This window comes from Ovis aries, chromosome 23 (assembly GCF_016772045.2).
Source record: "Ovis aries strain OAR_USU_Benz2616 breed Rambouillet chromosome 23, ARS-UI_Ramb_v3.0, whole genome shotgun sequence".
Taxonomy (NCBI): domain Eukaryota; kingdom Metazoa; phylum Chordata; class Mammalia; order Artiodactyla; family Bovidae; genus Ovis; species Ovis aries.
Genome location: NC_056076.1, coordinates 42,749,182 through 42,776,960, shown reverse-complemented (window position 1 = coordinate 42,776,960; position 27,779 = coordinate 42,749,182). Strand labels below are relative to the sequence as shown.

Genomic DNA, 27,779 nt, shown 5'->3' with positions numbered 1-27,779 from the left:
GACCCGGGTGGGGAGGGGGCGAGAACAGCTTAGCTGCTTCAGGAACATGGGGAAATGAAGACTTCTGTCTTGAAAATGTTCAGTATGAAATCACCGAGAAATAGTCGAATTCCGGTGGACATTTGGGTGCAAGAGCCCACCGGGGAAACCGCCCCGTTTCACAGGCTGGAGGACCTTGGCCTGAAGCAGTTCACGGTGGCCGAGCTGTTCACGCGCATCTTCATCCCCACCTCCTTCCTCCTGGTCTGCATTCTGCACCTGCACTACTTCCACGACCGATTCCTGGAGCTCACCGACCTGAAGTCCATCCCCAGCAAGGAGGACAGCGCTGTCTATAGGTGAGCGCATGCAAGCTCAGCCAGACCCTCCCATCCTCTCACTGAGAATCTCGACCTGTGCTTGCCATGACAGTCAGCCTCTGAGTGGGAAAAAATGTGGAGTATTTGATCACACTTTATGAAACAGTAGGTAGTGCTTTGGGTTTCCTAGGTGGTGCTCGTGGTAAAGAACCTGCCTGCCAGTGCAGGAGACATAAGAAACAAAAGTCTGATCCCTGGGTCAGGAAGATTCCCTGGAGTAGGAAGTAGGACCCCACTACAGTATCCTTGCCTGGAGAATCCCATGGACAGAGGAGCCTGGTAGGCTACAGTCCATGGGGTCGCAAAAGAGTTGGACATGACTGATCAACTTAGCATGCACATGGATGGTGATTTATTACATTTCATGGGTGATCTTGACAGACATGTGAGTTGGTCCAGAAGACCTGTGCAGACTGAGGTTCCTTTGCAGTGGCAATGTGTCTTTTGTATCTGGGGTGGTGGGGTGTTTTTAGAACGTTTACAGAATCTGGCTAAATTCAGAGGGCGAGTTTTCTGTTGCACTGACAGGTAGTAAGGAAGTCTCTATGAGTGAAAGCGTAGTACAGAATTCTCCTGTTTTGGGAAGGAAGGACCTCAGCTGAAAGGTTCTGCCATCTATGAGTAACCAGAGTAACATTTAAGGAAAGAGTGAGGGCAGTGTTTTCTGCCAGCAGTTCACTGTTGCTGTCTTCCATCAATAAATACTAATACAAAGTGTTTCCAAGTAGCTGATGGGATCTGTCTCACCCTGGCCATGTGTGTGGAGCCACAGTCGGTCAGCACACATCCATAGGCCTGCTCCATCTCAGGAACATTACAGGCATTTGCCTAATGAGCCTTGATACAGATTTTCCTCTCTGCTTCACATAATAGGCTGTGATTCAGCTTCTGGAAAACCCTTGTTGTGTAGATGAGGGAGCAAAGTGCTGCCTTCAGAGGAAGACAGACACCACAGGTGAAAATTCCCAATCCCCTTCTCAAGGGAAACAGTGAGTCCACGGAAAGAAGATGAAGCAGTAATTTATCAGGCACAGCTCATGAAATGTCAGACTGTGAACATTCTGCTGTGCTAGGGGATGGTTGTTCTTCAGTTGCCCAGTCATGTCCGACTCTTTGCGCCCCCATGGACTGCAGCATGCCAGGCTTCCTTCCTTCACTTTCTCCCAGAGTTTGCTCAACTCATGTCCATTGAAATTATGCCATCCAATCATCTCATCCTCTGTCACCCCCTTCTCCTCCTACCCTCAATCTTTCCCAGCATCAGGGTCTTTTCCAATGAGTCAGCTCTTCACATCAGGTGGCCAAAGTCTTGGAGCTTCAGCAATCCTTCCAATGAATATTCAAGGTTGATTTCCCTTAAGATTGACTGGTGGAATTATGGAAAACTGAATGTGTTGAACAGGGTTTCCTTAAGTACGTGAACGTGATTTAATTATGTGGCTTCTGAGAAAGGATAGCAGCCTCCTATCAAGATGCGTCCTTCTGTTTTCCTCTACTATCCAGCCAGCCCGTAACCCCCTCACCTGTCTGGACAGGACGGAGGCCCTGTGGTCTGGTCAGTCTGAGGCCATGGCTGGCCCTCATCTGGCCAAGGCTCAGCCCCTAGCACCCCCTGAACTGTTACTTTTCCAAGAGAACGGAAAGGGCGAGGCAAGGATGAGTAATGTCAGCAGTATGCATGGCTTCAGGTCATGGGATTTCATTTTTTGGTTCTGTGAAAAGAAGAGTTCAAAGGACTCATCCAAGTTTGGTGTTTAGGGATTTCATGCAGGAGTTTCATATAAAAGTCCCCAAATTTCTACCTGGAGCATGGGGCATGTATCCCATCTTTTTCACAACTCTTTTCCATTATCATGTTTTCCTTACTAGTGATTTTTAGTCCCTAGGACCCTAGTAAGTCAAAATGATGAAGAAAGAGGTCTTTTCAGAATTGGATTGACTGTCATGCTTTGCCTTCTCTGTTCTTTCCCCTCCCGCCCCCCAAAAAAAATCCCAAATTGGGAATGATCAGTGCATTTTATCCCTTATATTGATTCTGGTCCTGTTGTTTCTATGAACAGCCAGCTATCCTTTGCCTGTTTTGTCTGTTGTTTGTGTGGTTTGTGTCTGCCCTGTAGGCAAGTGTCATTTGTGTCTGAAGCAGAATTCATCATGTTGAGCCTTCTAGAATTTATAGTTAGCATTATGAAAAATTTTATGACAAATCTTATGAGAAATTATTATTATTTCTAGGTAGACATTGTCAGGAATATCATTTCCCTTATATATTGATAAAATAGACACTATAACATAATTACAACATAATTATTATGCAATTAAACACTTAATAGTAAGATACTGAATGTCCATTCCTTATTTAAATATCTGTGACTGCCATGTGTCAATAATTTGTTTTTTTAATATAAATTTATTTATTTTAATTGGAGGCTAATTACTTTACAATATTGTATTGGTTTTGCCATACATCAACATGAATCCGCCACGGGTGTAAACGTGTTCCCCATCCTGAACCCCCCTCCCACCTCCCTCCCCATACCATCCCTCTGGGTCATCCCAGTGCACCAGCCCCAAGCATCCTGTATCACGCATCGAACCTGGACTGGCAATCCTTTCCACATATGATATTATACATGTTTCAATGCCATTCTCCCGTATCATCGCACCCTCTCCCTCTCCCACAGAGTCCAAAAGACTGTTCTATACATCTGTATCTCTTTTGCTGTCTCACATACAGGGTTATCGTTCTTTCTAAATTCCATATATATGCGTTAGTATACTATATTGGTGTTTTTCTTTCTGGCTTACTTCACTCTGTATAATAGGCTCCAGTTTCATCCACCTCATTAGAACTGATTCAAATGTATTCTTTTTAATGGCTGAGTAATACTCCATTGTGTATATGTACCACAGCTTTCTTATCCATTCATCTGCTGATGGACATCTAGGTTGCTTCCATGTCCTGGCTATTATAAACAGTGCTGCAATGAACATTGGGGTACACGTGTCTCTTTCAGTTCTGGTTTCCTCGGTGTGTATGACCAGCAGTGGGATTGCTAGGTCGTAATAATTTGTTTTAGAAGGTACTATGACACGTACAGAAATAGAATGACTTTTTAAAATTTTAACTTTAGAAAAACCTCAGAAAACAGTATCTTGAATACAGATACTCAAAGGATTTTATGTTTTCTAATTCTGGAGAAGGACCAAGAATTAATGTTTTACGTGGTATTTTATTTGATAAGTGCACTCTGGACATTTAAACCTTTACAGGTCTCTGACCAGATGTGTGATTCTTTGGGGGAGGGAGGGAGGAAGAGGCTGTTGCTGTCAACTGTTTCAAACCTGACTCTTGTCTGACTTCACGGTGCTGCCGAGCCTCGCTGTCTGGACACTGCGGTGCATGAAAGGTGTTGCTGACATACCTGGTGATGCAGAGCTTGCAGGACACAGTCAGCTCCTTCTCTCTGGCTAACACTCTCCTCTTTCTCTCTCCGACTGTCTCCCCACTGCCGCCTTGTGCTTCCTGCGTAGCCATGCCAAGGTCAATGGGCGTGTGTATCTGATAATAAATAGGTGGGTACTTCAACATTTTCTCTCTTGGCTCCTTTTTTAAATGGTCTCTGGGGGTGTTAAGCACTTTATTAGCTTGTAAATGAAACTGACATCATCAGACAGTGGACATGGCCTCCAGGTATGCTGTGGATGTCTTTTGCAAACCCAACCATTCGGTGTTTGGACTGAATGGTGCTGCTGAGTGGACTGAGAGGTGGCCGAGGGTCTTCAGCTGGCACTCGGCATTGGTCACCCTTTGGTAGAATTAGTCCTGGGCTTGCCTGCGAGCCCATTTCCCTCCTGAACACGTAATCAAGAGCTCAGCTCAAGAACCAGCTGCTCCACAAACCACCCATCTCTGCCGAGTCCCTGCTGAGCGTACCGGCCCTTCCTCTGAGTTCCTGGAGCACTTTGTCTTTGCTGCCGCCTCCTGACACTGGCCTTCAGCCCCATCTGCCTGCCTGTCTTATCTCCCCTGCCCACCACCTCCGCCCCTCAGGCCCTGGGTCCCTTGTACAATCCACCGCAGGGCAAATATCTCACCTACTGGGGGGGTTTAACCACTAGTGGGTATTCCTGAATGAATATCAACAACAATCTATGGTTAAGAGAAAATTAAAACACCAATTTCTTCAAGTATATATCTACTTAAAAGAGCATCGTATAGAAGGATAGTATTTTACATGACAGATTTCACAATATGTTTGCCTTCTGCAAAAAAAAAAAAAAAAAAAAGGCCAGGTTGGGCAGTGTGCCTTATAACACATGCTCATAACCACAGGTAACAAAGGGTGAGCTCTGACACCTGCTGTGTGTGGAGTTATCCTCAAGTGCCCAAAAGAGAAGAGTCTTCAGGTCTAATTCACCAAAGCTCTTCTTACTCTATTGAGAGAATTAAAATATCCACTCCCATAACTTCACGTCTTAAGTAATCAAGTCAGTAATTTAGGTAGTAGAAGCATGTATTTTGCAATAAATCCACTTAACAAAATAACTCTTGGAAAGATTTGTAGGTTTTCTACTGCACTGTCTTTCCTCTTAAGAGGAATGCTGAGGCTGATAACCAAGTAGCAGACCCGAGGAGGCAGAACGTCTAGAAAGAGGTGTAAAAACTTAGTGCATCTCTGTGGAGATCTCTATGGAAGAGGAACGAGGTCGGGTGGGCCCCCTTTGGGGCCGGTTTTGGGGGCAACCTGAGAGAGAAATGTCAACCTCAAGTTTTTAGCTGCCAGCTAGAGAAGTAAGCTCCAGACTTGAAGCATAAATCTTGAGCAGCCATATCAGTCTTATCCCTCCTAACATAAAGAACCACACTATATCTGTCTCTCTCTCCCTCTGTGTTTCTGATAAAGTCTTGACCATGTGCTTTAAGAGGAGGTGCCTGGGTTGCCCAAGGGGCAGAAGTGGTTTGTTGGGCTGTGGCAACTGATACACTCAGCCCTCCATATCCGTGGTTTCTGCGTCCATGGATTCAACCAAAAACATTTTTTTATAAAAATCCAGAAAGCTCCCCAAAGCAAACTTGAATTTGCTGTGTGCGAGTTTCTATTTCCATGGCATTCAAATAGTATTAGGTATTACAAGCCATCTAGAGATCATTTAAAATATACAGGAGGATGTGCATAGGTTACAAGCAAATACTATAGCATCTTATACAAGGGACTTGAGCATCCGTAGGTATTGGTGTCCGTAGGGGTCCTAGAACCAATGTGCCAAGGATGTTGATGGTAGAGTTGGCTCCCTGCATTCCTCTTGAGGAAAAACATGCCCATCAACCCTGAACTGACTCAGGAGTTTTCAGACCTAGATGCAGTCATCTAAAATAATTAAAAACTTGAAGCATTCCACCATTAGCTCAGTCTTCTTTCCAGTGAACTTTCATTTTTGTCTGAATGCCCACATTTTAAGAAAAGTCAGAGCTGTGCTCCAGGGAGCACTTGCCCTAACAAACCCTCTCTCCCTGCACAGTGTGTGCTTCAGAAAGGCTGCATGTGAAGTGTGTCCAGTTTTGAAGGGACTTCTCTTGATTAGAATGATACGGTGAACCTTTTCTTGAGTAAATAAGCTTTCTTTCTCCCCAAATTTATTTTTGTATGCTCAGTGCTGTTTAATAAGGAGAATACTGTGTTTGTAAATGGGAGTTCCAACGAAAGAGGGGACATACCTATAACCAACTTCTGGGTCAATCACAATTTAGACTTGACCTTATAAGATGTGAGGTAGGGCTGTGTTAAGGACAGTGGCTGACTGATAAAATTCTGATGGCGTGAAAACTTGCAGGAAGTTCCAACTGAATTTGTACACAGACTGATTTGGAATATTTTAACAGGAGCAATAGTTAGTTCTCCTACATATACACAAACCAGGGCCATTACACCTGATCCTGTGTACATGTGTAACTGAATCCCATTGTTATAATTAACACATAGTAGATCAGCTATATTTCAATAAAATTTTTAAAAAATAAAAGAGTAAGGAGCTTTGCCACTTCCCCTTGTTAGTAAGATGTCTAGTTTAGGCTTGAATCTAAATCTTTTTGATTCCAAAGAGCATGCTTTTAACATTGTTCTGGATTGTCCCAGAAAAATGCTATGAGAAAAACGAAAGCACGATGAAAGGATTCATATAGTTTCTTTTAAAGTAGAAGCTCCAACCATGCATTGAAAATACTTTCATCCAGAGGCATTTTACGTACACAGATTTTCTCAGATGAATTATCTAGCTTAAGAAAATGAGCAAGTACATACAAGTAGAAAATAATGTTGTGGAAATCTGGCTATAATGTGGATTATCAAAGCCAAACTGAAAGGTGAATTTTTTTTTCGATCATACGATTTAATTAATTAATTTATATTTTGAAGTATAGTTGTGTTACAGTGTTGTGTTACTTTCTGCTGTGCAGCAACGTGAGTCAGCTATATGTACGCATATATCCAAAAGAGAAGAAAAAAAATAAGCAAGTACATGTCAGCACGCTTTCTCAGAACATTCTTTGCTCACTAAATTAGCAATTCGTTTCTGACATTCTGTGATCTACCTGCTTGACATCGCTAAAAGGAATTGTTTTTGAAGGAGGACCTCTCTGAAAGTCCAAGGGCAATGCATAATCTTGACCACAGTTCTCCAATATCACAGGTGTTTTAAATGCAAAACCAACAAGTTGCATATGAGCTTAGATTTTTATCTAGCCGAACTTCTTCATTTTGTTAAAAAAAAGAAAAGTAAAATTCCAGAGACATGAAATTGTCTCAGAGTCAATTACAGATATCACAGATATAATATTACAGATAAAACTCAGAGTATTACAGATATGATAACATAATTAAGTGTCTGTCTTGTGACAGGCTGAAATGAATAAATTATTGCAAATGAGAAGGATTACCTAATGTCTACTTTATTGCCCACAAACATTCCTTCAAACATTCATTTGAATATGAATAAAAAGATATACTCTTTAAAAACTGAGGAGCAAGATCATACTCATTACTATTCGCTGTGGACTAAGCTGGACCCTCAAGAGCTGCTGAGCTCCCTAAGGCTGCAGCCCCCTCAGCCAGGCTCCCGCACTCTTCTCAGGAGATCTGGTCCCGCAGCTCACCTGGTACCCGAGGATGGGGTGTGATACAGGCTTCTTACCCCCGGAAGCATTTGCATCCACTGCATACGCTTCAAATGGCCACAGGATGAGATTGGTCCATGCAAAAGTTGACTGACATTACACATTATTTAAGAATTTAAAAAAAAAAATCCCTCCTTAAACTGTGAATGACTTGATTCCTAGGGGATGGTTTGCTGTGTTTCTAAGAAAGCATGACCTGACTTGCCTCAGCAGTCTCTGCGTCCTGCCCTTCACCACTGCAGCACCGTCCATTCTCAGATCAGCTGCCCAGCTCAGGGCTCCCAGTCAAAGCACGCTGTGGCCGCCATCCTGGAATGCACATGGCGTTAGGGCCTCTGCACCCGGCATACAGGAATGCGATAGTAGATGACTATAGCATGATGTGTGATCTCTGACTCTCCTTATAACTCTTCTGTTCTCATCTCCTTTTTTTTCCCTTTCTATTTCCATTACTTTGAGCAGCATCAAGAAAAAATTACCAATCCACCACAATGAGTAAGTCCCCCTGTGAAGCCATGAAATGCTTGCTCTACACGATGCCATTTCATGCTTCTCCATCCTAAACTCTGACCATTTTCTCCTGCGGGAAAAAATGTCAAGTTTAGGTGTTGATAGTTCTCATGACTGACTCATCACTAGAACCTGAATTGGAAGAGCTCACCAAACCTGAGTTTACAGTTCATTTTTTAGAAAGAGCTTTAAAAAATAAAAAGCAACCGGATGCTAACAAGCCCACATGCCAAGCTGTGTAGTGACTTCCATTTTGTTCATCTTCCTCCACATGCCCCTCACTCTCAGCTCCCAGTGCCCTTCCCTCCCTGACTTGTCTGCTCTCTGCTGACAGGCTGGCCCACCCCGAGGGAAGCCTTCCAGACCTTGCCATGATGAAGCTGACTGCCAGCCTGGAGGTGGCAGAGGTCAAGCAGCTGGCTGGGCCTGGGGAGGAGATGCCAGGGGGATGCCCTGCAAAAGCCAAGAAGGGCGAGCCTGGCAGGGACAGCGAGGACGAGGATGAGGATGAGGACGAGGAGGATGAAGAGGAGGAGGAGACGTCAGGTAAGCCGCCCGCCCAGGAGCCGCTCGGATGCTGGCTCACAGGTGGAGGAAACCAACCGCTGACTTGCTCCAAGTGAATCAAACATATACTCATTATATAAGTATATAATAAGATATATACTCAATATATGCTCAAGTATATACTTGACCCTGGCAGTGAGCTAGAAACTGGGGGAACAAGCCGTACACACCAGGCCTCCACTCATAGCTGCACACATGCCCTGCCTTGCAGATCAGAGGGACAAGGGACCCATCAGTACAGGCCAGACCTCCACTCACAGTTGCACGCCCTGCCTTGCAGATCTGAGGAACAAGTGGCACCTGGTGATCGACCGCCTCACGGTGCTGCTGCTGCGATTCCTGGAGGGCTTCCACCAGCTGCAGACATTCCTGTGGTGGATCCTGGAGCTGCACATCGTCAAGATTGTGTCCTCCTACATCATCTGGGTGTCCGTGAAGGAGGCAAGTGATGCTGTTCCGTCTTTAGGCCAGACCCAGCCAGGCGTCTGCTCCAGCTGGAGCCTCGGGCCACTTAGACTTAAGGTCCCCATGCTGAGTGCGGGTGGGTCAGAGATGGACACTGACTCACGGATGTGGCTGTGCGCCATGTGCCCACCCAGTATGGATATGTCTGAATTCCGCACAGCTTGAGGGCACCGCTCAGGCGTGTTCTCTCCCAGGAGAGGTTCCTGAAGCTCCAGGTTGGGCCGAGGACCCCCTGGGTGTTCTCCCAGAAGCCTGTTCACCTCTGTAGTTTCAACTGCAACATTACTTAACATCACCTGGTTGTACACATGTCTGCTTACTAGCTGTATATCTTAACACCCACAACCATTTCTTGTACATATGAGGAGCCCAGCCAGCCTTTGCTCAGCTCAGAGGAACTGAATCAGTCAAGTTGCCTAAAAACATCTAGGTTTTTAGATATTGTGCCATGTGACATATTTTTGTCCCCATTTCCAATTTTGTGTTCTCAGGTGTCTCTGTTCAACTACGTGTTTCTGATTTCCTGGGCTTTTGCTCTGCCGTATGCTAAGCTCCGCCGTCTGGCCTCCAGTGTCTGCACCGTCTGGACATGTGTGATCATTGTCTGTAAGATGCTGTACCAGCTGCAGACCATCAAGCCTGAGAACTTCTCTGTGAACTGTTCGTTGGTGAGCCTTGGAGACTGAGGGTCTCCTTGCCTGGCCTTCAGGGAAGGGAGGCACACCTTGGGGGACCCAAGTCCCCCAGCCCTCGCCGTCAGGCCTTCATTGGCTCAGTGAGTCGGAGGTGTCCTTGCCCCATCTCTCCTGATGCTGATTCCCCCTGAAGTGGGTCCTCCCTCCCCATCCCTATGTCCCTTTGCTCAAACTCGAGGGAGACTAGTCTGAACTCTCCTGACTGCGGGGCCATCTCTTAGTCCTTTCTCTTTTCTTTTCAGCCAAATGAAAACCAGACGAACATCCCCCTGCACCAGCTGAACAAGTCTCTGCTCTACAGCGCACCCATTGACCCCACAGAATGGGTGGGCCTCAGGAAGTCGTCTCCTCTACTTGTCTACCTAAGGGTAAGGCTTCCTCATCCTTAGCGCTGCCTCTGCCAAGTTCACGTCTGCAGCCCCTTCCCTGGAGACCACTCACCTCACCTTTGAGAACAGCCTCATCCTCTTACGTGGGGTTTGCAGTCACCTCCAAAACATACGACTGAGTATTGAATGTTACAAAACCACTCAAAGGCAGATTGATAATATTATCAGACACTGAAAGATATCCAAAATACATTGTAATGTTGAAAAAAAAAAAAAGCAAACTTCAAAACAGGATACATAGAATGATGTCTTGTAGGCACAAAGAAAAAATATTGAGTAAACTACAACAAACGGTGGTAATTATTTCTGAGAAGTAAGTGTAGCATGATAAGAAATGTTTGCTGTCTAAATTCTACAGATTTTAATCAATGGCATCTATTATGCTTAGAAGTAGCCACACATAAAGAGTGTGTCTTTGAAAAATGAATTCTGATTGCAAATAGTTGTAACAAACATAAGGAAAGCAATATAGTTCAGGTTATTCACACGTTACTGTGATGGATAGTTTGAACATTTTATTTTGATGGATTATGCTGATGATGTAATTAAAGCCTTTGTACTCAACTCCTGGAATCTGAAAGTGTACTAAGCATCTCCTTTTTCTTGGTGTAGCTTCCTGGTATTTTCTCATGTGAACAATATTGTTTGTAACATACAAATGATGTCTACCATTAAGAGCTGTTACAAGGATAAAACCAACTCATATTTGAAAGGGGTGATTAGAATAGTGGCTGGCACATAAATGTTACCTATTTTATATTATTATTTTGTAGTATGATTAGCATATTTTTTACTCTACTGCTCTCTCTAGCCAGCTTTCAGAGATATTGTGTTCAAAAACTTGCTAAGTTGAGCCCCAGTCTGCAGCTCACTCTGTTTCCTGGGGTCCCTGCAGGATGCTGTATAAGGGTTTCTCACATTTAGTTGCAAAGAAGTCTGGACGACCCTTCTGAGTGGACCCAGCTGTCTGGTTCGGTGGTACTTTTTCTGGATCTGGCATAACCATCGCCAGTCATTGGTATAGATGTTCTAAATCCTGTTATCATGAAAATTAACCTGATTTGCAAACTGGAGATGACTCCACCCTTGTTACCACAAAACAGGGAAAATGAGTGTTAAAGACAAGACTGTTTCATGGATATGGGATCTGATCACACACTGTCCCTTTAGACACCCATGGTGAAATGAGATGGCTTTTTGAGGAGACTGTAAATGACCAGGTGGCATCATGTGTATTTTCCTTGTTTTCTAGAACAACCTGCTGATGCTGGCCATCCTGGCCTTCGAGGTCACCATCTACCGCCATCAGGAGTACTACCGTGGTCGGAACAACCTCTCAACCCCCGTGTCTAAAACCATCTTCCACAACATCACAAGACTCCAGCTGGATGATGGACTTGTTAACTGTGCCAAGTATTTCATCAATTACTTCTTCTACAAGTTTGGTCTGGAGGTGAGTTTCCTTGCTGACCTGTTCTCTTTTCTCTGAAAATTCCAGCAGCTGCTTTCAGCCAGGTGGCCACTAGGGCTCTGTGGCACATCTCATGCCCTGATTTCCGTCTCCTTGGGATCCGAGGGGGTGGGGGGAGCTTCCATGGCAGGGTTCCCTGGCCTGGTGGAGAGTTTCCAGGACTCGGTGCCTGTCCCCTGCTCTGCAGCCGTGGACATGGCTTCTCAGAACGCCCAGTCTTACAGATGCCTGGGTGTCTGTTTAGTGCCTTCTGAATGTATGACCTCAGCCAGAGCACACTGTTTTGACCTGAATAGTGTGGGAGGCCTGCCTTCAGTACTTGGAAGAGTGATTCTTATTGATGGCCACCTGGTCAGCCTCCTCTCTTCATGATGAAAACACACTGCAGAGGCAGAGCAGGTGAAGAACTCATCCAGGGTCTGGGCCCAGGAACGCGGGTCTCCACCGCCCCTGGGGGCTGCCCGCCAATGTCACTCCCCTTCCCTGTAAAGCCGACTTTCTGCCTCTTTCATCCTCACGCAGACCTGTTTCCTCATGTCAGTTAATGTGATTGGCCAGCGCATGGACTTCTACGCCATGATTCACGCCTGCTGGCTGATTGCCGTCCTATACCGGCGCAGGAGGAAGGCCATCGCCGAGATCTGGCCCAAGTACTGCTGCTTCCTGGCTTGCATCATCACCTTCCAGTATTTCATCTGCATCGGCATCCCCCCTGCCCCCTGTCGAGGTGAGTCCCCCCAACCACTGGCACCGGGAGGCAGGAGCTCAACAGCATGAGGGACTCCCTGACCGGCTCCTCCCACCTCACACCCCGCAGACTACCCTTGGAGGTTCAAGGGCGCCAGCTTCAATGACAACATCGTCAAGTGGCTGTACTTCCCTGACTTCATCGTTCGACCCAACCCTGTGTTCCTCGTGTGTAAGTGGGGACCTGGGGTCCCGCGTGCTCATCTTTCCCATGGTGGTGCACTCCTGCAACCCCCCCAACACACCCCTGCACATACAGTCCAGACAGGCTGGCTTCCACACATCACCATCACCAGCCACTAGCGGCTCCTGCCGGCTCTGTTTTGTCTACAGAGTTAATACCATGTTAGCATTCCAAACACTTTTTTCACTTTAGTAATTTTATCTTCTGCCACACACCCCCACTATCCAGCCCCACACACCTGTATGCACCTACCTTCTAGGAGAGAGGCTGTGGGGGGCGAGCCTGGTCCTAGGGAAAGCGGTTGCTTCTTGCTGCCACCTCAGACATAGACCTACAAACTGGAAAGGGTAGCTGGAAGGATGAGGCCAGACCACAGATGCTTCTGTTCCGCCAGATGATTTCATGCTACTCCTGTGTGCCTCGCTGCAACGGCAGATCTTTGAGGATGAGAATAAGGCTGCTGTACGGATCGTGGCGGGCGACAACGTGGAAATCTGCATGAACCTGGATGCGGCCTCATTTAGCCAGCACAATCCCGTGCCCGACTTCATCCACTGCAGGTAACGTGGCTGCCCACGGGCAGCCCCTGGGAAGGTGCGACCCCCAAGCCCATGCCTCCAGCTCCCCTACCTTTCCTGGGCGCTGACCTGCTGATTACACCATGAAGCCAAGAATCCCGGGGCCAGACGGCTGGAGGCCAAACCTCCTTGTTATCCTCCGTCCTCCATGGACATGCTCAGGGCAGTTCTGGGGAACAGATGCCCCTGAACCCCAGGACAGCCAGGGCCTCAAGAGCTCCCAGGAGCCCTGGATGTCCTCCCGGTGTTGCCATGTTGTTCCCACAGGCTTGGTTTTATGATTTCTGAACCCAAAGCAGGTCAGGCTGAAGAGTGAAGGCCGGGGCTCCCTCAGGAGGATTCACAGCTGCAGGCAGGGAAGGGAAATGGATGGAAGGCACATGATGCACAAACACGTGTGCACGAGCACACACACTCACACTCAAACATGCCAGCAACCTAGTTCCGCCAACTTCAAGTCACACACATTGGGAGGACTGTGGGCGTTCAGATCCCACAGCAGGACTGAATCACTGACGTTACCTGTGTGACCGTGGAATGCTGAGAAACACCCACATCTTATGCACTCTCCAGTGTGTGTGACATCAAGGATGAGTGAAACATAGTTTAGAGAAAAATCATGGAACTCTTCAGAAGTGTTGAGTATTTTAGTCTAAGAAGAGTATAGCCCAAAAGTCCACGTCTGTGACAGTGTTCTTCTCAGTTCAGTTCAGTTGCTCAGTCACGTTCGACTCTTTGAAGCCCCAGTGGACTGCAGCACACCAGGGTTCCCTGTGCATCACCAACTCCATCACCCTGTCCATCACCTGCATTCTTCTGGGGACCACTTACTCCCTAACCACACTGAAAACAATGTAGCATGTATTTTATCAGAGATGACTTAAGAACTCCCACAGAATATCAACTCAGTTATCAAGTATCTGATGTACAATTGGTGCTTCTGTGCTTCTCCCCAAACTTGGGAAGAAAAACAACCAAGCAAAGCCTCCATAGCCTAGAGACTCTGAGCAAATGAATCCAGATGGGTCACGGCTCGTAGGCACGATGTCTGTCAGCCGATACCCAGCTGGGGAAGCTCCCGGAGCTCCACCGCTGGGGGATGATGGGGCCTGAGCATCTGTCTGTCTGCAGAGTGAGGAGTGGTCCCACAGAAGGGACCTTGGCTCAGCCCAGGAAGGTGCAGGGAGAATGCTGACAGAGCCTGTGAGCTCCATGTCGATGTGTAAAAAAGTGAAAGTGGTAGTCACTCAGTCGTGTCTGACTCTTCAGGTACTAGGCAGAGAACATTGCTGCTTATGGGAAGTTTGACCCCAGTCTGATGTTAGTAAAAGTGCACGTGGCGTTTTCACAAAGTACTGTTCTGTCCATCACTAACTGGATGAGGATTGCACATGGACCAGCTGGTGATCAGAGTGCCCTGTCTAGCCTGTGCCTCCAGGCCAAGTCAGGAGGAGGATGTGTGAACACGTTCCCTTCCTCGACTAGACTCTCCCAACTTGGTCTGCGCTGCAGTCTGTGTTGTCTCTTGGTTTTGCTGTCCAGGTCGTACCTGGACATGTCCAAGGTGGTCATCTTCAGCTACCTCTTCTGGTTCGTGCTCACTATCATCTTCATCACCGGGACGACTCGCATCAGCATCTTTTGCATGGGCTACCTGGTGGCCTGCTTCTACTTCCTGCTCTTCGGGGGCGACTTGCTGCTGAAACCCATCAAGAGCATCCTGCGCTACTGGGACTGGCTGATCGCTTACAATGTCTTCGTGATCACGATGAAAAACATACTGTCGGTAAGTGGTTCGTGCCATGTAACACATTTGCGGTCCCAGCGCAGAGCAAACAACCCATTCAGTGGTTACTGAAAGCCCTCAGCCCCTCGTGCTGCTCTCTTAAAAGCCCCGAATAGGATGCTGGCAAACTCAGAATTGGAGTGACTGTTTATTACTCTTTGTTTTGCTGTTTTAAGCAGAATCCTTTTTGCTCACGTCCACCCTCTCAAGGACAAGAGGATATGTATTTGTAGAAAAAAAAAAACCCTCTAAAATGTATTTTTTCAATTAAAATCGATCCCTTCTGAGGAATGATTGGATATCACTCCAGGACAGGCTACACGTGGCCCTTTATGAGTTGAAACAGTCATGTGATGTCTTCACAAATTATATCCTGTTGGCTGGAACCGACTCTCTTACTGGGAAAACTCTGTGCAAGTATAAATATTGATAGAATAGTCAAGATTTTCCTTGACACCATGTGGGGTACAGATGGGAGGGACAGGCCCCGAAAGGTGCAGGTGTTTTATGGTGCCCTGATGCGCGGGTGGACACTGGAGCTTCATGGCTGCGCTAAGCACTGGTATCTTGACTTAAAAACAGCTAAGATAGTTCAGGGTTGAGACCAACACCTCCTGTCCACAGAACGAGGCTGATTCTCTGCTAAATTTCCACCTTGCAGGCCACGGTGTGGCTCTTCCCTGGTAGATAAACTGCCCATGCATCATCCCAGAGTCATGTGAAATCTTTTAGGCCACAAAGATACCTTTCAAGCTATTTATTGTGTCAAGAAATTAAACAGTGACCTTTCAGGATCTGAAGGAGTTAATCTACCTCCAGCTCTGATTAAAACTCAATCCCAGGGCCTGCCCCTCATGGCTGTAACCGACAGAGTGTTAGAAGAACAGTGGTGGAATGGGATGGGAGGTGAGAAGTAGTTTCTAGAAGGAGGGTATATACATTTACCTATGGCTGATTCATGTTGATGTATGACAGAAACCAACACGATATTGTAAAGCAATTATCCTCCAATTTAAAAATTAATTAAAATAAAAATAAAAGAGTAGTGATGTAGGCAGAATGGCTGCCTACCTCTCCCCTTCCTAACACTTAAAGATGAACTCGCCAGGCAATTCTACTGGAAAGCATTTGACTTTGGGTCGGGGGAGGCATGTGCATTGCTGTGTTTAGAGGTCTGGTGAAGCCAAGTCTATGTAACCATGAGTGTGTATTTGAAGAATTTATTTTTCCTCCAGTCCATGAGAATGGTAAGTTTCTAATTGGTAGTAAAAGTGATTTTTATTCCTCAGTTGGACTCCAGCAGTGCGTGTTTGCCTGTGGGGTGGTGTTGAGAGTTGTCGGGCAGGGGTGAGGCAGGACAGGAGGTCACTCTTTCTCCTGAAGTCAGTCCGATGGGCAGAGACTGGCACCTGGGAGCTGATCCCTCCCGACAGCTGTTCCTGGAGAGGGTTGTGACTGTGGAATCCACTCGTTCATTCATTTATTCTGCAAACCCGGGTTTCAGACCTGGTCTTCACTTTGCTGTTTTGCTGTTTAGTTGCCCAGTCGTGTCCATCTCTTTGAGACCCCGTGGACAGCAGCACATCAGGCTTCTCTGTCCTTCACCATCTCCCAGAGTTTGCTCAAACTCATGTCCACTGAGTCAGTGATGCTATCCAACCATCTCATCATCTGCTGTCCCCTTCTTCTCCCGCCTTCAGTCTTTCCCAGCAGCAGGGTCTTTTCCAATGAATCGGCTGTTCGCATCAGGTGGTCAAAGTATTGGAGCTTCAGCTTCAGCATCTGTACTTCCAATGAATATTCAGGGTTGATTTCCTTTAGGATGGACTGGTTTGATCTCCTTACTGTCCAAGAGAATCTCAAGAGTCTTCTTCAGCACCACAGTTCAAAAGCATCAATACTTCAGAACTCAGCCTTCTTTATGGTCCAGCTCTCACATCCATACATGACTACTGGAAAAATCATAACTTTGACTATATGGACCTTTGTCAGCAAAGTGATGTCTCTGTTTTTTAATATGCTGTCTAGGTTTGTCTCTGCCCAAATCTGAGTCCTGTGCTCACCCATTGGCTATCACAGAGTCAGGCTTGTTCCTATGATGCTCTAAGTATCCTGTTTGAAAAGAGAAGCACTTCCCAGTGCAGAGAGCACAATGCTGAGGCTTCTCCACCTTGCTGCTCAGGTTTAACTCCCAGAAGTGAAGCATGAAGTGCTTTTTTGAGTGGCACTGGATTTTAGGAGCCATCAGAGCACTGAGCCACAGGGAATTCCTGTACATGTTGGGATTGCAAGACATCAACCTTATTTTCTGGGTACAGAGTCTCAGAATACTCATTTCCCATTTGTTTTTTCAGATAGGAGCGTGTGGCTATATTGAAAAATTGGTTCAAAATAGTTGCTGGTTGATCCAAGCATTCAGCCTGGCCTGTACAGTCAAGGGCTACAAAATGCGTGAGTATGAAAAGCAGATTTGGGAACGGAGGGACACAGAAGGGAGGGCAGAGGTAGAGTTTTAATTTAAATATCTGGGCCAAAGCCCCTGAAGGAAGGAGATGAAGGGACACCCAACTCAGTGTCTTCAAGGAGCTGTGGGCTGATGCTGCCAGGCTATCTGTGGTCAGAACACCCCACCCTCAAGATAATCTTTGATCTTTGACAAATGTCCCGTCCTCCTCCCCAAGCAGGTCTTTAGCAACTCCCTGCACTTCCTGTATTTATGATGGGAAGGGTCACAGATGCCCACGCACATCTGTGGCTGCTGTAGTGGGCATCTTGGTCATCAGAGGAGCTCTACCTGCGGACCCCACACCGTGAAGCTCAGAGAGACCCCACCGGGTGGAGAGCTGGGAGGAGTAACAGGGTGTCTGCAGTTAGACTCCCTCCCTGCTGGAGGTGGGACTCCCATTCCCACCCTGTGCCTCTTGCGTCAGAACCCTGGACAGCACCACTGTCCTCTGTTCTCCATGGCGCCTGGAACCTGGCGCTTCCCCATCCTCACCCTGTCCCGCCCTGCCTTCTGGTAGGAGGATGAAGAAGGTGCTAGAGCTTGTTCTGATTTGGGGTCAGACATGGTCTTGGCACCTCTCTTTCCAGTAGACTGTGGCTGCTCTGCTAGCTTCCCTGGGAAGGGCCCATTCCCAGAACACGTCTTGTTTGTGCCAAGATTCCCTCTGGCATTGGGACATACAGATGCAATTTCTCCCTGACTTTTCCTCCTGAGCCCTAGAGTATCCAGAGCTCACTTGTGGTCAGCCTTATGAACTGGACTGCGAAAAAATCCACTCACAGGGACTTAGTGCCTTGGAAGTTTGCTCGTATGTCTGTGTGATCGTATCACGGAGCTTATAAAATAACAATGAAAATGGGTATTCATTTTAATTTTTTTCTTTTTCTTTTCCCCTCCCCCAGCTGATGATGACTCCTCCTGTAAACTGCCCAGTGGGGAGGCAGGAATCATTTGGGACAGCATATGCTTTGCCTTCCTGCTGCTGCAGAGAAGAGTGTTCATGAGTTACTATTTCCTGCATGTGGTGGCAGATATAAAAGCCTCACAGATCCTGGCATCCAGGTGGGTCAGGCTGTGGAATCAAGGGATTTCTCCTAAGAAACCTACCAGGAAGTGACATTGTACCTGACCAGCTGTCTGAGCTTGCTTGTAGAACCCACAAGAAATTAAGACATGTTCCTTCCAGGAGAAGTGATCCAAGGCTTTAAGATCTAGAACAGAAGAGCAAAGAGGAAGACTCTGGAGGGAGTTACACCTTACCAGGACTGGGATACCCTCAAAGTTCAAAGACAGACTGGACATTGAGTCCCTCAGTCCAGACCTCAGTCCTGGAGTAGTTCCTTAGGACCTCCTGAGTCAGAACAGAAGCAGAGACCATGTTGGTCCAGAGTCTAGTGCATCTTCCCCAATCTCTGCCACCTCCACTTTAAGGAGACACTCCTGAAAATAGAGAAAAACATACTCATCTGTTACCTTCCAGAGTGTAGCTGGAGGAGCCCCTTTCCCCAGGGGAGGCTGGAGGCTGTGTGAGTCTGTCCATGGGGATGGGGCTTCTAGATGGGACTTGGGGCCCCCAGCCCCAGCCCCAGCCCAGAGACTCCAGGCAGCAGCGCCCCGCTCCCCCTGCAAATGTTTTCTCTCCCTTAGTAACCATTGCCAGGGAAAGTGACCAGTACTGATAAAAATGCTCATTCATTCTGCTTCTGGCTTTCCTTTAGAGGGGCCGAGCTTTTCCAGGCCACCATTGTGAAGGCTGTGAAGGCCAGAATCGAGGAGGAGAAAAAGTCCATGGACCAGCTGAAGAGGCAGTAAGGATGCTTCCCTTTCATTTGGGGTTCTCCTGATCCTGTCCCACCAGCTCCTGGCTCCCAGGGAGCCCCAAGCCCTGAGGAAGCCATTTGTGGTGACCTTCACACCTGCCCAGGTGTTTGCTCCATTGTCCGAAGGAGGATGCAGGGGAGTGGGAGCAAGGGGAGGAGCTGCCATGGGCAAGACCAGTGTCAGTCCTAGTTTAGATGCTTCTTCCAGAGCCCCCAGCATGTTTCTGCACTCTCTGAATTCTGGTTTCCTGTTTTAAATTAGGGCTCAGTCCTGCCTGATCCTGGTAAATATTAAACAAGCTAGTGAATGAGACTGGGTCGTTCCCAGTGACTCTAACTCGGAGAGAAGTCCATCGTGTCTGTGGGTGAAGCGAATGAAATGGGGTTCTTACTTCAGAAGGATCTTTAGAGATTATATAGTCCAGTCTGGGGAGAAGCTGCTGACGCACATAGATGACTTAAAACCCACACTAACTGGAGCTGGCACTAAAAATAGACCCACATTTCCATGTCCGGCTCACGGCCTCCTGTCCCACCATGCCATCCTGGAGAACTCAAGTAATGGACTAACTCCACCCAGTAGATTTGAGAAGTCTTTTTTGTTTTAAATTAGCCCACTGAAAATAATTATTTTCTTGGAGTGAAATCTCTAGCAGTAAGTGGAACTTCTGTGGAAGGCTAGTGCCTCACATGTTTGGGGCCAGGTTTAAGAGCTGATGGCCATAGAATTGAAAACCTAGCCACTTTCTCCAGGAAAATGGAGAGACTCTGTCAGCCCACCAGGAAAGTTCCCTGAGTTTCTAAGACTAGTTCATTCCATCCTGACCTCACCTCCCAGCTTCTTTCCCTGTGCAAAATATATTTGTCAGTATGAATCACACTACCCCATGGCGTGGTTATTTTCATAATCAAAGGTATGAGTTATATAAAATATATATAATGAAAGTACAGTATGGTATAGCTACTGCTATTGTTGTTTCTAGCTATCTAAATCAGCTCTAGAGAAATAGCAAATTTGAACCCATATGTCATATGTGTTCCTAATTTCCCATAAGTGAGACCTTTTAGTATAATTTACATCACTGGATTTTTCCATGTCCTTAAATGAGAAGTCAGAATAAAAAAAAGAATGAAAGCAATGATCATTTCTAAAGACAAACAAATAAGGAAAATATTATTTAAGATGCCCAAAGCAGAAATGTCACTTAAATTAGTTTTAAAACTTGGGCCATACATTTAGAATTTTAAGAAACCAAAAAATGAAATGCTTTAGGACTTCGTTGGCGGTCCAGCACACTTCCCCTGCAGGGGCAGGTCAGAGTTTTGATTCCTGATCTGGGAATTAAGATCCCACATGCTGCACAGCGTGGCCAAAAAAAATTTTTTTAATTAAAAAAAATAAAAGAAATGCTGTCATTCAAGAGGACATATGGGGGAGGTGAAGCTCAACACTGCAGTTTCTGAATAGACTTCCTGAATAAACAGACAAAGAGCTACAACACAACGTTTCCCCAGATCCAGTAAGAGATTAGATGAGATACACAGAAGAGTCGTGGGGTCTGATAGAACACTCGAGAATGTTTGAGTAGCACCTTGCTATTTACAAAACAGTTCTTACATTTATACATCTTTTCACTTGATCGTCACAACTATATGAGGTAGGCAGTATTTTTTTTTTAAAGAAAAGTGCAAAACCTGGGAGAATAAAAGAAACAAAGAGACACTTGTTGCTAAGAAGCAACCATCCACAAGTCCCAGCTGTTGCCAGTCCATCCACGATTTTGGCTGTGTGCATAGAAGTGTAAAGGTAGCTGGGTGTGGGCTGTGTGCATAAGTGTGTGGGTAGCTGTGGGTGTGTTCTCGGCATTGCCGCTGCTATTTTGTTGTTCAGGATGGACCGCATCAAGGCCAGGCAACAGAAATACAAAAAGGGTAAGGAGAGGATGCTGAGCTTGACCCAGGAGTCGGGGGAAGGCCAAGATCTCCAAAAACTTTCTGAAGAGGATGACGAGAGTATGTTGAAATATTTCCTTCTTCACTCGGTACCTTGATGTTGAGTAAAAACATGATCTAGGGTAGGGCTGTGAAATAAAATTGCTGTTCATTCTAGTTTTACGTTCCAATTGTGGGTGGAATGTGTTTGTTTCGGAAAGTACATATTTAATAAATCCATGACTTTATGAATAGCACCATATTTATTAGCAAGATGGCTTTAATATAAACTAGCTTCCATTTCACGGACATGTGCTCCTGAAAAAAATAGGATGAGTTGGCTTCATTTGTTCCTTTAGGGAAGATATGTGGTCTACTGTTGTCTTTGATTTCCATAAGTTTTATACAAAAATTAAATACATAGGCCCCTGAATAACAGTAGTTAAAATATTCAATTATGATCTGTTCCAATGAAATTTGAGATGAAATACATATTTATTATATCTAAGTATAGATTTGTTATATCCAGTTAAGTTTAAAAGTTCTTAAAGACACTTGCATGCTTTTCTATTTGAAAGGAATGAAGAAATAATACATGGTATTCTTCCAGTGCGTAGTATCTATTTATCAACAGTAAATTGATATTTTCCAACCATGCATTAAAATGATCACAAGAGATATTTCTGGTTATTGGAATGTACGTATTTTAGCAAATTATTTGCCACTAAATTTTTCTGTAATATCTGGGTGGTGCTTCTTTTTGTTAATTCTATGGAAAATTCAATGTGAGATGCATTTTTGACAGATAATCCTTTTCTTATACTTTTTATATGCCTTCAGTCACTAAAAAGAAAGTGAAAATGTGGCATTCTGTTAATCAAATACTGAATATTTACCTTGTAGAATTGACTGCTGAACCACATAAATGTTCAGTCAGTAGAATTTCTTTTCCTGACCTTGGGTGTACTTTTGCAATATGTCTAGATTTTGACAATTGAGTTGTTAAAGCGTGGTTTTCAAAGTTTGTTTTCTCACTTCCTGAGAATTAATATTTGGACATATTTTATTTTAGGAGAAGCAGACAAACAGAAAACCAAGGGCAAAAAAAAGCAGTGGTGGCGGCCTTGGGTTGATCATGCTTCCAGTAGGTTTTTCTCGATCCTCTTCCGATTTCATCAATTCTAACCCTTATATCCTTGACCAGAATTCAGGCGTCCCCGTGACCTGTGTGTTCCATGCATGGTTTGATGCTTGTGACTTGATAGGAGGGGCAGAGGGGAGAAACACTGTAATCTCTGTGGGTCTCTGAGCCTGACAGATGGACTCTTCCAGAGCAGTCAGCCGACTCCCATGTGGCTCACGTGTTCCTGAGCACCACCCACGGGCTCAGAGAGGGAAGAGGGGTTGATGGCTTTGTTATCGGATTCTGAGGTCCAGAGCTCTGCTGAGGTGTGTTTGTTCCATGACTGAAAACCCTTATTGAAAATGCATTTCAGCTCCTCCTGGAACTCTGAATTTAAAGAAAATCACTGTATTTGGAATGTCCGTGACCCTCTTTGAAAAGCACTAGCACTAGGTGTGAATGTGAACAACCTACCCACCCCGCCCCCTGCCCCCCTCACCTCCACGGCTCTGCCATTCCAAGAGCATTGATTCCATTTTTGTAAGGGTATTTGGCAATTTATTAAGCACAAAGATGGGGATACCTTAAGACAGTTACTTTCTCACCCTGCCTCCTCAGTTTCAAAAAAGCTCTAAAACTACCCTCCAAATCCAATGCCTGGTGTGTGGGTGGTCTCAGAGTCACCAGAGCTCAGACAGGACCCTTCAGAGCAAAGTCAGATGATGGTTTTGGAAAAGCAGAGCTCGATAGCCACACAGAGTTGGTATGCTTCACCCCTATCACAGGAAAAAAAAGAAAAAGAGTGAGTAATTGCGAAATGCAGCGGCTATGCCTGCTCCCCTTAGCAGGGGATGTAGCACTTACTCTAGGCAATGGCATTCTAACGGAATGATCCATTTCAGTCTGGCCCGCTTTGAATTTGTTAGAATACTGAATAATTATTCATTATCTTGCAGATTACTCATGATGTCTTCAGACTTTTATGTCTTGTATTGTGTCTTGATTACTGCAGTTTATGTAATCAGACAAGTAATATCTCAAGGTCCGTAACGTCAACAGGATGGTGTTCAGAATCAGTAGGAAATCAGTCAGAATCCTTTCTCTCACCTAATTCTTACCATCATTTAGATCTGGTTTTGGCCTTTCACCCAAGAAATAATTTCCTAAAATCAGCAAGCCAATTTCAGGAAGCGATATTCAAATTTTGCTCCATATACCTGAATGTAGTAACATGTAATCCCAAATACTAAATTTAGCCTTATGGCATGAAAAAAATCCATGAGTTCTAAAGAGTTTCATTTCATCTGCTGCTCAACTCAAAAGACAAAGATTCAAGCTGGAATTCTGTGTGACCCACTGTCTGCTGGCGTGTCAGTCATGCCAACAGTCTCCTGTGCAGACATTGTGTGCCAGTTTCTATCAAGTCACAAGTACACTGTGCCAATCTTTCTGTTTTTAAAGGGCCCTTTGCCAGTTTAGAGAGACCTATCCATTTCAAAATGGTGTCATACTGATGTTTTGTCCTTTAACTGGGGGTATATGCCCGCTGTGGTTATCATGAGACTTTCCTTTGCTCGTGTAAACATTGCATTTTGGAAGGAATTGGATATGGTCTTCGATCACCACCTTATGAGTTGGTTATCCTTGAAAGAACTTCCTCTGAATGTTGTTGACTTTAGAGTTTCTGAGTCATTTCACCCTCATTATATCAAGTTCTTAAAGACTGGGATTACACTACCTGTGCCTCGTTATAAAACTTCCAGTGCAATGATGCCGGGGTGTGTGTCATTCATAGTTTGGAATCAGATACTTCTTTTTACAAGCTGGGGAGGAAAGGAAAGGAATTGATGTGTGGCTTATTTTATAGACAATGACGAGTTCCAAAACCTATCTTTAGATTTGGAAGCACTTTTTTGAAGGCCCGTTTTCCAATCTCTTGAGTCATTGGGCTTTTAAATATTTCTTAGAGGTGCCAAGTGTAAGAATAAGTGTCTTTGGAATACCCTTTGCAAACTTATTGATGATACAATAATGTTGCTGTGTTATTCACATTGTTGGTGAGCATCTGCACTTTTAACATGTTCTGTAGGTGACATCCTCCCAGTTCCATGTCTATATGCACACAGACCATCGCATCATTGCTGTTCAATGATACCTTCCATGCTGGTGAGATGCACTTGTTTCCACATCAGTTCTGTACAGCAGAATCAGTGACAAGCCTCACTTTGTTGTCAAATAACTGAAATACAAGACCAAGTCCCTGGTGTTACAGGTGGTGGGATTTTAAAAGCCAGCTGTCAGCATGAGTGTCCATGGTACATACATGGACCCAGGCTGGAGGCAGGACCCCTATCAGAACTCACTAACATAAATATAAGAGCTTCTCTACTTATTGTTAGCAGATAGAACTTCAGGAAATATTATCTATTTCTAAGTTTTATTTCAGTGACAATTTATAAAGGAATAGGAGATTTTAAAAACATTTTCTTCCCTTTTTAATGTGTTAATGGCACATGTCACATACAAATTGGCAGCATCTTTCAAACAATGAAAATCAATGTATGACTGCTCACGATGAAAACTGACTTCAGTGGCCCCGTAAACAAAAGTTCTTGAAGGTATGATTGAATACAGTTGAAGCTATTGTTGATTTTAGAGCCAATAATGAGGGTAAAATGTTCAGTCCTGGAAATCTCGGTGTTTACCAGATGACCACGTGACGTCAGGTCCGTGTGACTTTCCAGCAAATCTCTGAGCTTATCTGAAGCATTACTTTCATGGTCTCCATCTCGGTCCAACGTAATGCTGTGACTTTGGTTCGTTCTTGCTTATTCTTACCTTATGTTGAATTGCATTTATTTCCTCAGGCCTGGGCCCAGTTCTCTGGGCTTGGTTCCTTCTTCAAAATAAACATAACAAATTACAGTGCTTCTGTTCAAGGATATAAGGCCCAATTCATTCATTCTGCATCTTCATGGATGAAGGTTTCAGATATGTCTGAAAACATGGGCAAAATTACTCACTATCATGTTTAGTGATAACAACTAATTTTCAACAAGCCAAGGTTTCCTGTGACCTTACAGTGGATAAGTCCAGAAGATACCTAAAGACAACACATGATGTCATCCAAAAGACACCTCAGCATTTGAAAATTCTAATATAACTTGAAAATACACATATGTTTTCCTGCAGTGACAGTACAGTTTTTGTAGCATCAGAGATGCACATGCTGGGTCTCTTTTCTCTGATAAAATAGTCATCAAACTGATAAAGATTCCATTCTCAGACTTCTTGAGCTCTCTGAATATTTCAGCTCTCTAGACTGCCTCCGTGCTTAAGACACAATATGTCTTTGCAAGGAAAATGCCAGGCAAGGACCATCCATACGGTTTGTGCTTTGTGTCTGTGGTCAGTACAGTTCTCCTCAAATTTCAGTAAGCAACTGAAGGGCTCCTTGTTGACCAGAAGCCTAACAGTGCCAAACTGTATGGATCTTGTCCACCTGGCTCCTTCTGTCCTAGCCTACGAGTAGAAAGAGCCAGAGTATGGTGGTGGTGTTTTTGTGATTGTGCTTTCTTTTTTTTTTTTATGTTATTTGCCCATTTCCTCCTCATGATAATGTGTGATATAAAGAAAAACTCTTTTGCAAATGTCTTGCGGCCTGTGTTTTGGCCTGTGTCTGCACAGTATAAAGTGAAGCAGAAGGTGGTGACACGTGACTCCTGGTCCCTAATCATCCCGATTAGCTTTGCCATGGCAATTTGTACCCATTCAGGCAACGCTGAAGCTTCCGCTTCACTTTGACCTTCTCTGAGGTCCCAAAGTGCTGAACTGTGACATGACGATAGTTTTCAGTCCTCTGGGCCATCTTGGTAACAGAACTGGTTGCTGCAGGCTTGATCTGGTGCACCCATGTACAATTTCCTGTGAAGAAGGAAGAAAATGCCAGATGAACCCAGCAGCGGCCAGGTCCCCTCCATGGCCTGGACAAGGCCTGGTGCTCCGCAGACCATGTAGCTCAGCCCAGAGTGAGGTCTCCTCATCTCCTGTTTCCTCCTCCCCACCGATGCCTATGAGGGACAATTTATGTGTCTTTGGGGGGCATTTCATAAATACACCCCAAACTGTCTCATATTTCTTCCAAGAAATAAGTACATATTTTGTTTTACTTAGTGGTCAGGAGTGGAGATTACTATTTGTTTGAAACGGATAGTGAAGAGGAGGAAGAGGAAGAATTAAAAAAGGAAGACGAAGAGCCCCCCCGGAGGTCAGCCTTCCAGGTAACTATGGGGATAAGGACATCACAGCCTTGGTTGGTTGAAGAGGTTTTCTTTCTGACAGACCTTGACCACAGGCCTCGACTTCCTGTGCCGTGTTCATGCGTGGTGGCTCCCAGAGGTTCTAGTTCACATCTGAAGTCATGTGGTTCTCACTGACCTGTCCTGCCGCTTGCTGTCAGCATTGCAATTGTTACTGCCAGAATTCCTGCAAGGACACTGGTCCAGCCAGCTGTTCATTTGCATAAAGAAAATTTCTGGTGCTCTAAACAAAATTAAGGCTGCCCTGGGTGTACTTCGTTTCAAGCTTTGGATCACTTGAGTGGACTTCCAGTTCCATAGGTGAAATAGCTGACCGTGAAAATAAAATCCTTGCTTTGTTTTGAAAACAGTCATTTTGAATTTTGAAAATCAGTTCCCTTGGTACTTCTAAAGATTTTAGACTGTATTAAAATCATAAAAACCTCCAGCCTAGTTTTGACCTTCTCAACTTAACTGCCTCTCTTTTTCAGAGCTGCCATATCGTTCTTGGTGACATGGGTCACCAGCCTGGTAGCATGTATCCAGCTATTGTATCATCAGTGTTTGTTAAAGATGTGGGCTCGTCAGTAAAGTTACATATGGGATGAAAACTCGGTAGATTTCCATTACAAGGGAGCAGACATAGGGCTGTTCTTTCCCCATTGTTAGACTACAAGGCACACAGATGGACATCCGGCCAGTCTCATGATGTGTCCATGAGGCCAGTGTCGGCTTGCTGGCCAGGTCTTCCCAAGCTGGCAGCTTACCTCCACCCTGTCTTCCTAGTGAAAGTGAAGCACTGAGTTGTTTGCGGGGACACTTTGCTCTGATGATGCTCTGTCACTTGCCCCATTGCTGCCCGTGTGTGTTTCTTGATGACAGCGTGTGCATGTATGCAGCTGGCTTGCTCAACACTAATGACTTGTTTATTTTTATTCCAACGAGTTTCCTTCTAATTCTCACTCATCAGGCAGCAGAGGAGAGAGCGGGTCGTCTTCACCATTTTTACAGATTACATGAATGATAAATCATTTTCTTTATTCCTAACCTACAAGCAGGGCACGTTTTATTACACATTCAGCGATGAGCACGTTTTAACCCAGTCAGTATAATTGTAGAGCCAAACTCATACTGATGTCTTAGATTAAGTGATCGGGTTTTGGGTTTTTTTCCTACTA

At 45.2% G+C, this 27,779-nt stretch overlaps 1 protein-coding gene across 4 annotated transcripts in view; it reads left to right on the top strand.

Moving 5' to 3' along the window:
* PIEZO2 (piezo type mechanosensitive ion channel component 2) overlaps window positions 1-27,779 on the top strand; it is a 257,611-nt gene that overhangs the window by 190,671 nt on the left and 39,161 nt on the right. For all 4 annotated transcript variants that reach the window (XM_042239280.2, XM_042239279.2, XM_060405256.1 and 1 more), the window contains exons 17-32: window positions 165-338; window positions 8,375-8,586; window positions 8,888-9,048; window positions 9,564-9,740; window positions 10,010-10,135; window positions 11,409-11,609; window positions 12,150-12,354; window positions 12,445-12,546; window positions 12,953-13,118; window positions 14,679-14,922; window positions 17,277-17,373; window positions 18,331-18,490; window positions 19,147-19,236; window positions 21,140-21,261; window positions 22,253-22,324; window positions 26,477-26,583. In XM_042239280.2, the coding sequence (XP_042095214.1) occupies window positions 165-338; window positions 8,375-8,586; window positions 8,888-9,048; window positions 9,564-9,740; window positions 10,010-10,135; window positions 11,409-11,609; window positions 12,150-12,354; window positions 12,445-12,546; window positions 12,953-13,118; window positions 14,679-14,922; window positions 17,277-17,373; window positions 18,331-18,490; window positions 19,147-19,236; window positions 21,140-21,261; window positions 22,253-22,324; window positions 26,477-26,583 (2,416 nt within the window). The remainder of the gene's footprint in view (window positions 1-164; window positions 339-8,374; window positions 8,587-8,887; window positions 9,049-9,563; window positions 9,741-10,009; window positions 10,136-11,408; window positions 11,610-12,149; window positions 12,355-12,444; window positions 12,547-12,952; window positions 13,119-14,678; window positions 14,923-17,276; window positions 17,374-18,330; window positions 18,491-19,146; window positions 19,237-21,139; window positions 21,262-22,252; window positions 22,325-26,476; window positions 26,584-27,779) is intronic.